Source organism: Nerophis ophidion, linkage group LG09, assembly GCF_033978795.1.
Source record: "Nerophis ophidion isolate RoL-2023_Sa linkage group LG09, RoL_Noph_v1.0, whole genome shotgun sequence".
Taxonomy (NCBI): domain Eukaryota; kingdom Metazoa; phylum Chordata; class Actinopteri; order Syngnathiformes; family Syngnathidae; genus Nerophis; species Nerophis ophidion.
The window spans coordinates 18178678-18192470 of NC_084619.1; the positions used below are offsets into that span (position 1 = coordinate 18178678).

A 13793-nucleotide genomic window follows, 5' to 3' on the forward strand; every position below is an offset into this window, starting at 1 on the left:
ACACAAGCAAGTTGTTTGTAAAGCAAAGGCCGGGTACAGGATAAACAGTTCGGAAGTGTAAACTGAATAATGATGAGGTACAGAAGAAAACATGTGAATGAAACTTTGTAGTGGAAGTTGAGTGTGTCAAGTCATATTTTTATTTCTCATTTGACTTTGGAACACCATTGCAATTGTAACTGAACATCCATCCATCCATCCATTTTCTAACGTTCATTCCCTTTTCGGGGTCGCGGGGGGCGCTGGCGCCTATCAGCTACAATCCGGCGGAAGGCGGGGTACACCCTGGACAAGTCGCCACCTCATCGCAGGGCCAACACAGATAGACAACATTCATACTCACATTCACACACTAGGGTAACTGAACATCTTGGCACAAATTAATTTCAAGAACAGTCAAATTAAATTGGCTTAAATAACACATTTCTGCAGAATACAACCTTGATAAAGGAGTATATTGAAAGTTGAATGTAAGCAGCACAGGTGAGATGTTTTTTATGCAATGAAGGTTTAAGACGACGAGTGTTTTACTTGAGTTTTTTTTGCAGTAGCAGCAGTTGTACACAAAGGCATAGTATAATGCATGACAATTAAAAACCTTATTTGCCAATTGTCAATGTAAAAACACTTAAAACAAAACACAAAATGTCCTGTTGGTTGTCATTGAAAGGCTTTTAACAGTTCCATCAATATAGTCCAGATTAATAAAAAAACAAAAAAACAACAGCCATTTGTGTTATTTTGTTGACATCGTTCTTCCATGAGGGGTTTGGGTGTCCTTTGGATGCACTGTCCAGTCAAATATAGTGCAAGTTAATTGACTAACAATGTGGAATGAATGAAAAGCTTAGAGCAAAAAACTAATTTTTACATACAATTATGAACATAATTAATTCAAGTGTTCAAAGCTCTGATTGGCAAACCCGATAAAAATGTGCTTAATTCACGTTGCTAATGAACCTGTAGGGCAGTGCAGATAACACAAAACTTTTTTTTTTTTATTCAAGGGATACAAATATTAGAAGTAAAGTGCAAGTGTTAAGTTATTTATAGGTACTCATTCAGTCTTAGTTAAAGGAATTAACCTTCATGAGCAACACTACCAAGCTATGTGAAATTAGAGGAGTACAACACCAAACCTTAAGTAAAAAGTCCCCGGTCACTGAGTTTCATTTAGTTCTTAAAAAAAAAAAGTTCACTGTGTCATGCAGCCAGAATGCTTCTGTGATTCTGTTTCAATCCATTTCTTCTCCACTTCCACCTGGAAAAAAGAAGACCATTAGATGAGATTGCAATAGGATAATGTAGACATCAACCATGCAGATACTAAAGGCTGTTTCATTTAAAGGCCTACTGAAACCCACTACTACCCACCTATGCAGTCTGATAGTTTATATATCAATGATGAAATATTAACATTGCAACACATGCCAATACGGCCTTTTTAGTTTACTAAATTACAATTTTAAATTTTCCGGGAGTTTCGTCTTGAAAACGTTGTGTAATGATGACGTGTACGCAAGACGTCACCGGTGTTTAGGAAGTATGAGCGCTGCACACACACACAGCTAAAAGTCGTCTGCTTTAGCGGCATAATTACACAGTATTTTGGAGATCTCTGTTGCTGAATCTTTTGCAATTTGTTCAATTAATATAAGTCACAGTAGAAAGATGGAGTTGGGAAGCTTTAGTCTTTAGCCACACAAACACACAGTGATTCCTTGTTTAAAATTCCTGGAGGTGAAACTTTACTATGGATCACAGTGCGGTCAAGCCAACATGAATCACGACAGAATGTCAACCAGCATGTTTCGGTGGGAAAATTGTGGTTAAAAAGTCGCTTTTACCGGAGAAAAGCTGAGCTTGTGCCGTCCATAAAGCTGCCGTCGACTCCCCTGAGACACTGCGCGTCAACACACCAGTGGACACACCCCTCCGACTATCAGGTAATATTAAACTCACTAAAACACTAGCAACAGAATAGAAAGATAAGGGATTTCCCAGAATTATCCTAGTAAATGTGTTTAAAAACATCAGAATCCGTCCCAATGCAATTGCGTTTCATTTTTTTTTTACTTTATTTTTTTTTTTTTAATTTTCTAATCCGTCGCTATCAATATCTTCAAACACAAATCTTTCATCCTCGCTCAAATTAATGGGGAAATTGTCGTTTTCTCGGTCCGAATAGCACTTTTTGTTGGAGGCTCCCATTAAAATCAATGTCAATATGTGAGGAGCCCCCACACTTGTGACGTAATCGTCTGCAACTTCCGGTAGAGGCAGGGCTTTTCTCTTAGCACCGAAAGTTGCAAAGTTTATCGTGGATGTTCTCTACTAAATCCTTTCAGCAAAATATGGCAATATCGCGAAATGATCAAGTATGACACATAGAATGGACCTGCTATCCCCGTTTAAATAAGAAAATCTCATTTCAGTAGGCCTTTAAGAGTCAATTACAGTATATTTCGGACTATAAACCGTTACTTTCCCCCCACGCTGTGGCTTAAAAAGAGGTGTGGCTAATCTATGGATTTTTCTTCACTAACGAACATATTTTTAGTTATCATCGAACACCGACAGAGACACTGGAAATGCGTGGTATTGTTTGTGCCATAATGCCATATTTTAGACGAGTTCTCTCACTGCAGGTGCTGTGGGGAGTATTCGTCTACAGCATGGGTGTCAAACTCAAATACAGAGTGGGCCAAAATTTAAAACTGAACAAAGCCGCGGGCCAAGGTTGAACAAATTAACCTTTTAATAGGGACCCAAACAAGTTTTGCATTGAATATTAAACAAGCAAGGCTTATGTAGCTTTATAGTCACATACAAAATTGAGTTTCAAATCATAATAATGAGTAAAAAATATCAATGGCATATCAATATTGTTGTCCGGATGGAAATCGGGATAAATTCGGAAGAATGGTTGCCCTGGGAGACTTTCGGGAGGGGCACTGAACTTTGGGAGACTCCCGGGAAAATTGTGAGGGTTGGAAAGTACGAGTATCAGCGGTGAATTGGGTTACAGAGACATCGCCGCTGTATAATACCGGCGGGCCAGCTCTAATCTTAAATTTGATATTACCTCAAGGGCCAAATGAAATTACACGGCGGGCCAAATTTGGCTCGCGAGCCAGAGTTTGACACCCATGTTCTACAGCGTTTCTGCACAAAAAGATTCTTATTTCACCACTCCAAGCATAGTTTGTAAGTTTTACAATATCACTGAAACAATTTGTACTTACTAAACCGTCCCTTGTGTGATGTCAGCAGAGGGTGTTGTAGTGCTTATTCAAGCTTGCATTGTTAGCATTAGCGAATATGCTTACACGTTTACAAGTGTCTGTCTTAGTATTAACTTACAATGGCCTTTTTTTTGTATTGTTTCAGTTTCGTAAATTCACTAATAGATCACCGAGAACTTATGGAGTCTGTTTAGCTGATTGGAGAGTTAGCCTCTGCAGCTAGCGGGTCCATGACGCTGACTCCTGTTTTGTTTGATCAGCCGTTTTACTGCCGTGTTACAGGCACCATTTGGAAACAATTAAGGTATGTAAATAAACATTTTCAAAATCTTTGTGGTTAGCTATCGTAGTGTGTGCGGCTCAAAGGGACGACGTAGCTAAGATGGTAGAGCGGCTGTGCCAGCAACTCGAGGGGTTCCAGGTTAGATTTCAGCTTCCGCCATCCTAGTCTCAGTCATTGTGTCTTTGGGCAAAACACTTTCACACCTTGCTTCCAGTGTTGCTCACTTTGTAGGTGAAAATGGGCAGCAAAGCTTCCGTCACCCTACGTACCCCAAGGGAGGTGAGGCTCCAAATGTAACTTACCACCATCAACGTGTAAATGTGGAGTGAATGAATGAGGGGTTCTCAGTTCTCTGTGAAGCACTTGGAGTGTCTCGAAAAGCGCAATATAAATGTAATCTATGATTATTAAATACCGCGTGCTCTATACCCCGGAAAATATGGTAACTAGAACGTCTTACCTGACAATGATAGCGAGTCCAACTGGTCACGTGTTTTTGCGGCTGGATGTCATTAGCCGTGCCCAGTGACTTGACTCTGGTCTGTGACACAACGGCACCCGTTATTTCACATTCCATGGTGACAAAAGGATACCAGTCGCTTGGGATTTCCTGATCAGATCCCAGCTCTAGTTTGCAGGAGAACGAATGAGGATGGTTGACTGCTGTAAAGAAGTAAACAAAAGTTGGAGTTTGAGGTTAATGTTGCTTGCCAAGACACTGATGACAAATATAGACTCGTTTATGTACTGTAGATGAGGGATTGGAGATGGGACCATTACTAGTTTGTGGATTATTATTGACCTAACACCCTGAATGCAGGGCTGCCAAGTTTCAGAAAATTACAAAAGTGTGACTTTAGTGGCAAGATACGTTTGACAAAAATATGGACTTTTTTTTTCCAACACCGATTTGGCCTACTTTAACGTTGATTTATACTTAAGACTGATGTCCTCACCTCCAGCTGCTCTACCTGCGCAATGGCCTCCCAATGGTTGTTTTAATTAACCAGAAATTAGGAATTAAAATCATCTCCATTGTTTTCTCTGCTGGCTCTTCAGTCTCATCCTCTGTATCTATATTCTCCATTTGTATCTCCTCTACAGTGCATTTCTGTTTATATCTCTTCTACAGTATATCTCCATTTGTATCTCTTCTACAGTACATCCCCGACCTCACTCTTCACTGTCCTTAATCTCTTCTGATCTTTCAGTGTTGCCAACTTTTCAGTAAGGAACATAGCTTTTGACTGTCATAAAAGTTGCTAGAAGTTGATAGATGACATTATTGCCTCATTCGCCTTAATTGATTACAATGGACGCTGTAGAAGAAAGGAATAATGTAGTGGGAGACATAAAAAGTGAGTTAAAAACGGCAAATTATGATTATAATTGTAAATTAATTTTCTTCTGTTGATTTTCAGTTTAGTTTTTTTTCTTTGTTCTATATCCCTGAATGTCACAGTATCCAATTTAATCAAAAGACTGAAGAGTTCAACTTGTGATATTCATGAACTAACCAAATCTATTGACTAGCTTAGTAACATGAGCGATAGGTTTGTTTTTATTTGAAGCGTAACAGTTAAGAAATATTTACATTAATCTCACTCTGCAAACCAAGGCACAGTGGATGTGCGTCTCCTCTCCTCTACTGCATACGTCAGTATCCAGAAGAGGAGCCTTGTTGACATTAATTATATGAATAGTAAAATGTAATAACATTATTACATTATAAAATAACAATATACAATAAAATAATTCAAGATGTATAAAACTAGTTATAATCGAATCGTAGCCCCTGAATTGTATATTCCCACCTCTAATTATTACCGTCAATATTCATAACGATCCTCCCCATCTTGTTTGTGAAGTGAAGTGAATTATATTTATATAGCGCTTTTCTCTAGTGACTCAAAGCGCTTTTTACATAGTGACACCCAATATCTAAGTTACATTTAAACCAGTGTGGGTGGCACTGGGAGCAGGTGGGTAAAGTGTCTTGCCCAAGGACACAACGGCAGTAACTAGGATGGCACAAGCGGGAATCGAACCTGCAACCCCCAAGTTGCTGGCACGGCCACTCTACCAACCGAGCTATGCCGCAAAGTGTCTCTATCGGTGTTCAAAGTCTGAGATAATGATAAACAATAAAATTACAATATACAATATAGTAATTCAAGATGATTAAATCTAATTATAATCGAATCACAGCCTTTGAATCGTATATTCCCGCCTCTAATCATTACCGTCAATAAATATAACAATCCTCTCGACCTTGTTTACAATCAAGAGCTCTAGCTTAGTGGTTTGCTATGCTTTTTTAGTGCCTAGTGTAGCATTCTTAGCGATTCCTTGTCCTCTAATGATAACGATATTTGTAAGAAAAGTTGTTTATTAGCCACCATAGAGGCAATGATTAGTAAATCAGAAGCAGCTACACACTGTGGCGGGACATTGGCCGCTAGCTCGATAGCGAGGAAGCTACAATGCGTTGAAGACACCTTTGTTTGTTTGTCGCTGTCAAATGTAGTTACAATGTGTCATTAACATGCATTATCCTGATATCGTGATAGCATACTTGCCAACCTTGAGACCCCCGATTTCGGGAGGTGGGGGGTGGTTGGGGGCGTGGTTAAGAGGGGAGGAGTATAATTACAGCTGTTGTGTGCGCAGTTGTTCACTGCACTCGCTAAAAGCCGTAGATGTTATTGTCACATATGCATGATTGATTGATTGATTGAAACTTTTATTAGTTGATTGCACATTACAGTACATATTCCGTACAATTGACCACTAAATGGTAACACCCGAATAAGTTTTTCAACTTGTTTAAGTCGGGGACCACGTTAATCCATTCATGGCACAAATATATACTATCAGCATAATACAGTCATCACACAAGTTAATCATCATAGTATGTACATTGAATTATTTACAATCCGGGGGGTGGGATGAGGAGCTTTGGTTGATATCAGTACTTCAGTCATCAACAATTGCATCAACAGAGAAATGGACATCGAAACAGTGTAGGTCTTACTTAGTAGGATATGTACAGCGAGCAGAGAACATAGTGAGTTCAGATAGCATAAGAACAAGTATATACATTAGAAATACATTCAATTATTTACATTAGTTCAATCCGGGGAGATGGGATTTGAATGGAGGAGGGCAAGGGTTGAAGTTTGCGTGGAGGTGTTGCTTGGAGGTGTTGTGGTGCATGTACAGTAGATAGTAGTATTGTCCAGTTTAACAGTGTCACAAGTTCACAACATTGCTGTTTACGGCAGACGAACTGCTTTACGGTAGACGAAAACGTGACCGCTGTTGTTGTGTGTTGTTACCGCGCTGGGAGGACATTAAATGAAAATGCCTAACAATAAACACACATAAGAAACCAAGAACTCGCCCTCGATCATTCTACGCTGTTTATATTGTGGGAAAGCGGACGTGAAAACAGGCTGTCCTCACTCAGGTTCGCATGGAATTGCAGGGGGCGTGGCCTCCAGCTCCGCCTGAATTTCGTGAGATTTTAGGGAGAAAATTTGTCCCGGGAGGTTTCCGGGAGAGGCACTGAATTTCGGGAGTCGCCCGGAAAATCCGGGAGGGTTGGCAAGTATGCGTGATAGTATTAAAAGCCAGATTCATATAATTGATATCATACAATATATCGGCTATATCGCACAAACATACTACCAACGGAAAAAAACATCTAAAACTGTGTCAGTCAGTAAGTTTGGAAACCTGGGGAAAGTATTAAAAAATAAAACTGCTGATCTGTAGATATATAAAAAAGTGTTGATTAGTGAAAATGTATCAAAATTGCTGGAAAAAGGCAAAAATGTTGTCCATGTATAAATCTTTAATGTTGTTGATCCCCTGACTTGACCATCTTAAAAAAGCACTGTCGACAAGAGAGTGAGGGAAAGCATGGTTAGCAGTGATGGGTGCAAGACCAGAAATAGTCTGTAAACAAAAATAGCGCTTGAAATGAACCCAAATTCGGAATGAGGTTTTTATGATTGCATTTTTCGTAAAAGCGGAAGTAGAAAAGTGGAAGGGAGAGTGTACCAAAGCCTTAAGAGATACTAGTTTAGTTGAGTTAGCCTCCATAACTCGCCATAACAGAGGGAATCAAATGCTTCATAATGCATCCTATATTTAAGAATTGTAATTTTGGTGGCCCAGTAGTAAAACCTTGATTTGAAAATGCTAATCCACCCGTCGATTTGGGTCTCTGTAAATACTGTTTACGTAACCTGTGAATCTTTCTATTCCAAATGAAGTATAAAATCTAATTTACCAAAGAAAGACTCAGGAAGAAAAAGTGGTATCAGCAAAATATGTCTAAATTTGTAATGACTAGTTAGAACTTATCCAATGTGTGTGTGTGTGTGTGTGTGTGTGTGTGTGTGTGCGCACACATTTGTGTGTAGAATGTTGTTACCTGTGTTCTTAGCAGGGAGTCTGTCGATCCTCCAGACGACAGCAGAGTAGACGTTCTCGTACTTGACAGTGCCAACTGAGACCTGAATGACAGGCTGTGAATCAGCAGTGCTGAAGGAGCCCAAGCAGGCGTTTCTGTTCATTCGGGCCTTCAGCGACCTCTGACGCAGCAACGCCACTGTTTGTGTCACTTTGACCCAGTTGCCCGGCACCGGCACTCGAACCACGACATTCTCACACAACGGGTATGTGTCTGACACCCCCACAGAGGAAAGAAACGTTTCTGACATGTTAAGAAAGACCTGCAGCTCCACGTAAGCGCCTTGAACAGTGACCACAGCTTTAATAGAAAAAGGGATTTCTGTGCATCCCAAAAATGTGGTCTTGTACCGCATCAGCTCCACCCTACATGCCTCTGGGGGACCAAATTTAATTAGTCGCGACCTCTGAAACTCAGTCTCATTCACGCATTTGTGAAGGTGACAGTCCGTGATCTCCATCCAGAGCTCTCCGTCGTCTTCAGAGCCATAACTTGCATTTGAGCGCAACAGGCTGAGGTCATTCAGAGCAAGAAAACAATTGTCCAGTCCGTTCAGGAAGGCGAGACAGTGAATTTGAGTGAAGGCAGTGCGCTCCATGACTCCTCCAAACCTATCCAGCTGTACCCAAATGTGGTCGGTGATCTGCAGCGATAGCTCCTGCTCCTCGTAATGCCGCCTGGACTGGTGGAGCATGGACAGTTGGAAGATCTCCTCTTCTATGGAGACCACCAGGTCCTCCATGTCTTCGTGTACAGTGGAGCCAAACTTGAGCAGTTGCTCGACTTCAGCTTCGTGATTCACCTCCAGCTTGGGGTGGTAGCGTTTCTTTTCTATGTAGGAGAAATGTTCAACCTTCACTGTGAGGACTTTGCGGGGCTCGCCATAGCTTTCGAGCTTGAGGTCAGAGAGACGACACTGAGGCAGGAGCTGGAACTCTTTAAAAGGCTTTTCTAGCCCTTTCTCATAGTACATCTGCAGAACACCTCCTGGTAACAAGCAAAGGTAGATGGGACCCCACTGTCTCGAAGACATGCGGTTCTTTTTCTCTGGAATCCTCAGCATGACAGGCCATCCATCCCTCTTCTGGCTACGAAACAAACCGCGGGGGACAAACCGAGAAGGACTCTCGCTTATCACCTCACATTTGGAACTCTTAGCTCTTTCGTGTCTTTCTGTCTCTGTGTTTTGATCGCTTTCTGTTTGGAGGTCCTCAAGTTTGTTGCAAACAAAGGACAGCGTGTTCTGGAGGTGATCGCGTGAAGGCTCGCTGCCATCTTTGGTCCGTATAAAGAAACGTGGTAGAGTATTTTCGGTTTCAGAGTCTGAAGAGGAACTGCCAACATCCACGCTTTGTCCAGAGGTGTTCCAAAAAGGGTTGTAGTGTCCAGAGTTCTTTTGGAAAGTAGGGAAGGGGTTTGGTCCATCTAAGCTTAAGTCTGGGGATTCTTGTCCAGGAGAAGAAAGAGAAGTTGGAGATAAGCTGGTGAAACTCTGGAAATTGTTCTTCCCCCTGGTGTTGGAGCAAAATGGAGATGTGCTGCTCCGAACACCGCTCAATGGGGTGCGAAGAGGTGAGTTACATGGAACAGAAGAACCTAAACTGACACCTGACTGGCTTTGAGGAGATTCCAGAGAGCTGTTGAGGCTCTGGGAAGTGTCTCTTATAGAAGGAAGCACTAATTTGAGACCGTTGGGACGTGGTAATGCCTCTTTGATACACCCAGGCGACTGTCGGGGCTTCTGTGGGGACGACAGGGGTGTGTTGTCGTCTTCAAATGTGACCCAGTTGGAGTGATTAGTAGAGCACATGGCTGATGGCACTTCAAACCAACAGCTGCTGCTTTGTTGTGTCAACACTGAAACCTTGTCTCATCTGCAAGGAAACAAAGGCGAAGAATTACAAAATAAATAATCAAGCCATCAAGCCAACGACAACATTAAAAATAACAAACTATCTTAAAATCCTGGTTTAGGAGGCAAGCACAATGCAATGTATTCTTTTAGGAGAACACGTGGGAGAGAACTCCTTGGGGATAAAAACACAACATATGTTTCCTTATTTATGAGAAAATGAACTTGAAAGGTATATAAAGGCAGATGATGATATATTCTGGGGCTCACCTGTCAAAGCTGTAACAGGGAAAGTATTAACCAAATGTGTCAAGCTCAGTTGCAAAACAGCAGCCAATAACCGAGACAAGTCTGGGGTTACTACACTGTTGTACTGTGATGTCTGCCAGTGAGGTGATGACTGTTGAAATTAAATAAGCCCTAGTAATATATATAGGTATGTTTGTCCACCAGGTTTTATTAATGTTGATTCCGAAATTGATCATCCATGAGTGAGATCCACCGATGCTAATACTGATAATGATCACATGTATTTGCTGTAAATGTATTTATGGGGGATGGTATTGACGGTTAAACTATATCAACAATATTTAAAATAGTTTAATTACTTTTATTACATACAATTGTTTGAGCACAATAACTAAACAAAATCAAAAACAATTATCAATCATTTAAATCTATTTGCCCTCAAAGTCCTCCTGTGTTTAGGGAATCTTTCCGTGATTTTGTAAACAACACGAAATTTATCCCCCAAATTTTTTTTAGAAAATTAAAATATCGACCTAATTAGTATCACTCATATATTGATTGTTATATTATCTTGTCTCAAAATTAGTTGTATATGTATTTATTAATTTCCTGTTAAAAGCTGCTTACTTTCTGCTGTAACGGGGTTCCATCTACACTTTTTAAACTTTACTAAGCACTCGGGATAAAAATTGTTACAATTACCAATACCAATATCAATATTTCTAATCAATATCGGTATTCACCGTTACTCTTATTTGTACGATAAGTAATTTATGGAAACAATTTTTATAAGCATTTGTATTAGCATTGTGTTTCTATTCATTACAATTACACTCTGGATATGTATCCATACATTTTTTCTACCACTTGTCCCTATAGCTACATTTAAATCAATAATTATAAAATAATAAATATTAAAGTAAAATAAGATTAATGTATCGTATTTATATTCAGTCACAGACTTAAAACATGATATATCATTTCAAATATATATAATGAATCAATACAATAAATTAGCATGTTAGTGTCAGTGGGTGTGCATTTTGTAGCAATACGAATTAATATCCGTGTTGTGGAAGTTAATTTTGTGTCTTTATTGCTAAATCTTTCTTTTTACACTGAATTTATGTACAGTGGGGCAAAAAAAGTATTTAGTCAGCCACTGATTGTGCAAGTTCTCCCACTTAAAATGATGACAGAGGTCTGTAATTTTCATCATAGGTACACTTCAACTGTGAGAGACAGAATGTGAAAAAAAAATCCAGGAATTCACATTGTAGGAATTTTAAAGAATTTATTTGTAAATTATGGTGGAAAATAAGTGGTTGTTGGTGCCTATCTCAGCTACAATCGGGCAGAAGGCGAGGTACACCCTGGACAAGTTGCCACCTCATCGCAGGGCCAACACAGATACAGACAACATTCACACTCACATTCACACACTAGGGCCAATTTAGTGTTGCCAATCAACCTATCCCCAAGTGCATGTCTTTGAAGGTGGGAGGAAGCCCACGCAGTCACGGGGAGAACATGCAAACTCCACACAAAAAGATCCCGAGCCCGGGATTGAACCCAGGACTACTCAGGACCTTCGTATTGTGAGGCAGGCGCACTAACCCCTCGTTTACCGTGCTGCGGAGTTGCTTCCTTATATGTTATTATTATCAATCACCTACCTGTGCGTAGTAGAGGAACTTGTACTGAATGTGACAGAGTGTCATGATTACGAGTCAGCTGGATAAAAAAAAAATACTGATCATTACATCACATCAGTATCATTAATCCAAAATTTTATCGGCCTTCCTGGACCGACCTAATTAGCATCCATTACCAAAAATTACCGGTACACGGCATACATCTCTACTAGGCACTTATTTATTCCTCTTTTTTTTTTAAGCTAGCTTAGCAGTTAGCTTAGCTAGTAGCATGCATGTTCATGGTTTGCTTTCTGTGTGTGATAATGATACTTGAAAATGATACTTAAGATTAGAGGTGGGAATCTTTGGTCAACTCACGATTTCGATTACGATTCGATTAAAAATCGATTATTGATGAATCTATAATTTATTAATATTATTGCGGATTTACATTTCTTTTCTAATCACTGAATAAGCGTCTATCAAAACTTGAAAAAAAGAATAATTTGAAATTAGAAACAGTCAATTAATTCCCACAACTGGACTTAAAGCGTCATGATTAATAAAAGGAGCTGGTCTGATCTCCCGGTGAAGTGGCTCACTATCCATCCATCCATCTTCTACCGCTTATTCCCTTTCGGGGTCGCGGGGGGCGCTGGCGCCTATCTCAGCTACAATCACTACAATCTGCCAAATTTCATAACTGTCTGCATTACTTTATTTACAATAAATAAACCGATTATTTTACAATCGTCATTGCGATGCATCTAAAAAGCGATTATTTCCCCCACCTCTACTTAAGATACTAACAAATGCAGTTTATTTGCTGTAATGGAAATTAATATTATGGAGACACATAATTAGCATTTAGCTTCTTCTCATTCAGGGGACTAAAACGTAATTCAGTGACATCCAGAGGGGATCGGCATGTGCAATCAGCATTAAAAGGCATTAATTGGCAATGGCGATCACATACTTTTTCATGAAAATCATCTGATAGTGATTTAAGGGCAATCTATTGACACATCTCTAAATATGTTTACTGGAAATGGTACGTAGTAAAAAAGTTGGTACCAGTAATTTAGACATTTTTCAAGATAAATTACCACTTTTATGTAATCACTTTGTGGCCAAATTGGCAGCAATAAGTCTACAATAATTTTATACCTCCCCTTTCTGGAACATGAAGGGAACAGCCCCAGCCTCATAATTTTAAAACCCTTGTTTTAAAAGAATTGTCATAGTTGTTGTAGACAATACTTCACTTCTGATTTGTTAAAGTTAAAGGCAATGTCAGCTAGATGAATATTGGGATTTCCACTGAATGACTGAAGACTAAAGTCCACTCAAGAACCACTACAAAAATGTAAACATGCTACAGTCTTTGTTCTGTCAATCAGCATACATTTGAGTTTCAGAGTAGGGCTGGGCGATTATATGATCGTGAGCGTTGATCGTGATTAGATTGAGTTTGATCACGGTGATCAGCTGTTAGCATATTTCCTTGATCAAACATGGAAATGTCTGTTAGACGATACTGCAGTAGTAAACAGTAGGGAAGCAACGATACTTGGTGTAATCCTGCACGCAACAATCTCACAAGTACACAAACTCACAATCTCTATGAGTTGGTGTGCTTTGGCGTGTGTTTCGGTGAAAATGTTTGTGTTGGTGTGTGCGCGACAATCCCGTTCCACAGTCGCAAAAGTCAGTCTTATCATGAGGTAATTAATGTTCAATCTGTGCCGCTTTCCCCTTACACAGCTGAAAGTGCAGCCCAAAAGAACAAAATAAAGAAATATTACTAACACTAGCAAAGAAGTTCAAACACAACATTGATTGCAGACTTGTAGGCATTCACAAAACATATGCGTGACTGTATTGGTCCAGACTTGGAGAATCAACACACCCACTAATTTAATCAGCAAAGACATACCAAAATATTTTTGATCAAACCAAATCAAAATTCCACTCCTCTGACATAAAATGTACTTTAAAAAAAACTTTGCAGAGGTGTGTTATTGTTTAGGGATAGAAAAAAAGAATT

The 13793-nt window shown here is 39.7% G+C and overlaps 1 protein-coding gene across 1 annotated transcript in view; it reads right to left on the minus strand.

The window, feature by feature from the left end:
* Window positions 1-117: 117 nt before the first annotated feature.
* The window catches only part of LOC133559088 (stonin-1), a 32101-nt gene continuing 18425 nt past the window's right edge, over window positions 118-13793 (minus strand). The window contains exons 2-4 of the mRNA XM_061910461.1: window positions 7970-9882; window positions 3989-4191; window positions 118-1261 (exon numbers count right to left, since the gene is read on the minus strand). Coding sequence (XP_061766445.1) covers window positions 1196-1261; window positions 3989-4191; window positions 7970-9818 — 2118 coding nt within the window. The 5' untranslated portion in view covers window positions 9819-9882 and the 3' untranslated portion in view covers window positions 118-1195. The remainder of the gene's footprint in view (window positions 1262-3988; window positions 4192-7969; window positions 9883-13793) is intronic.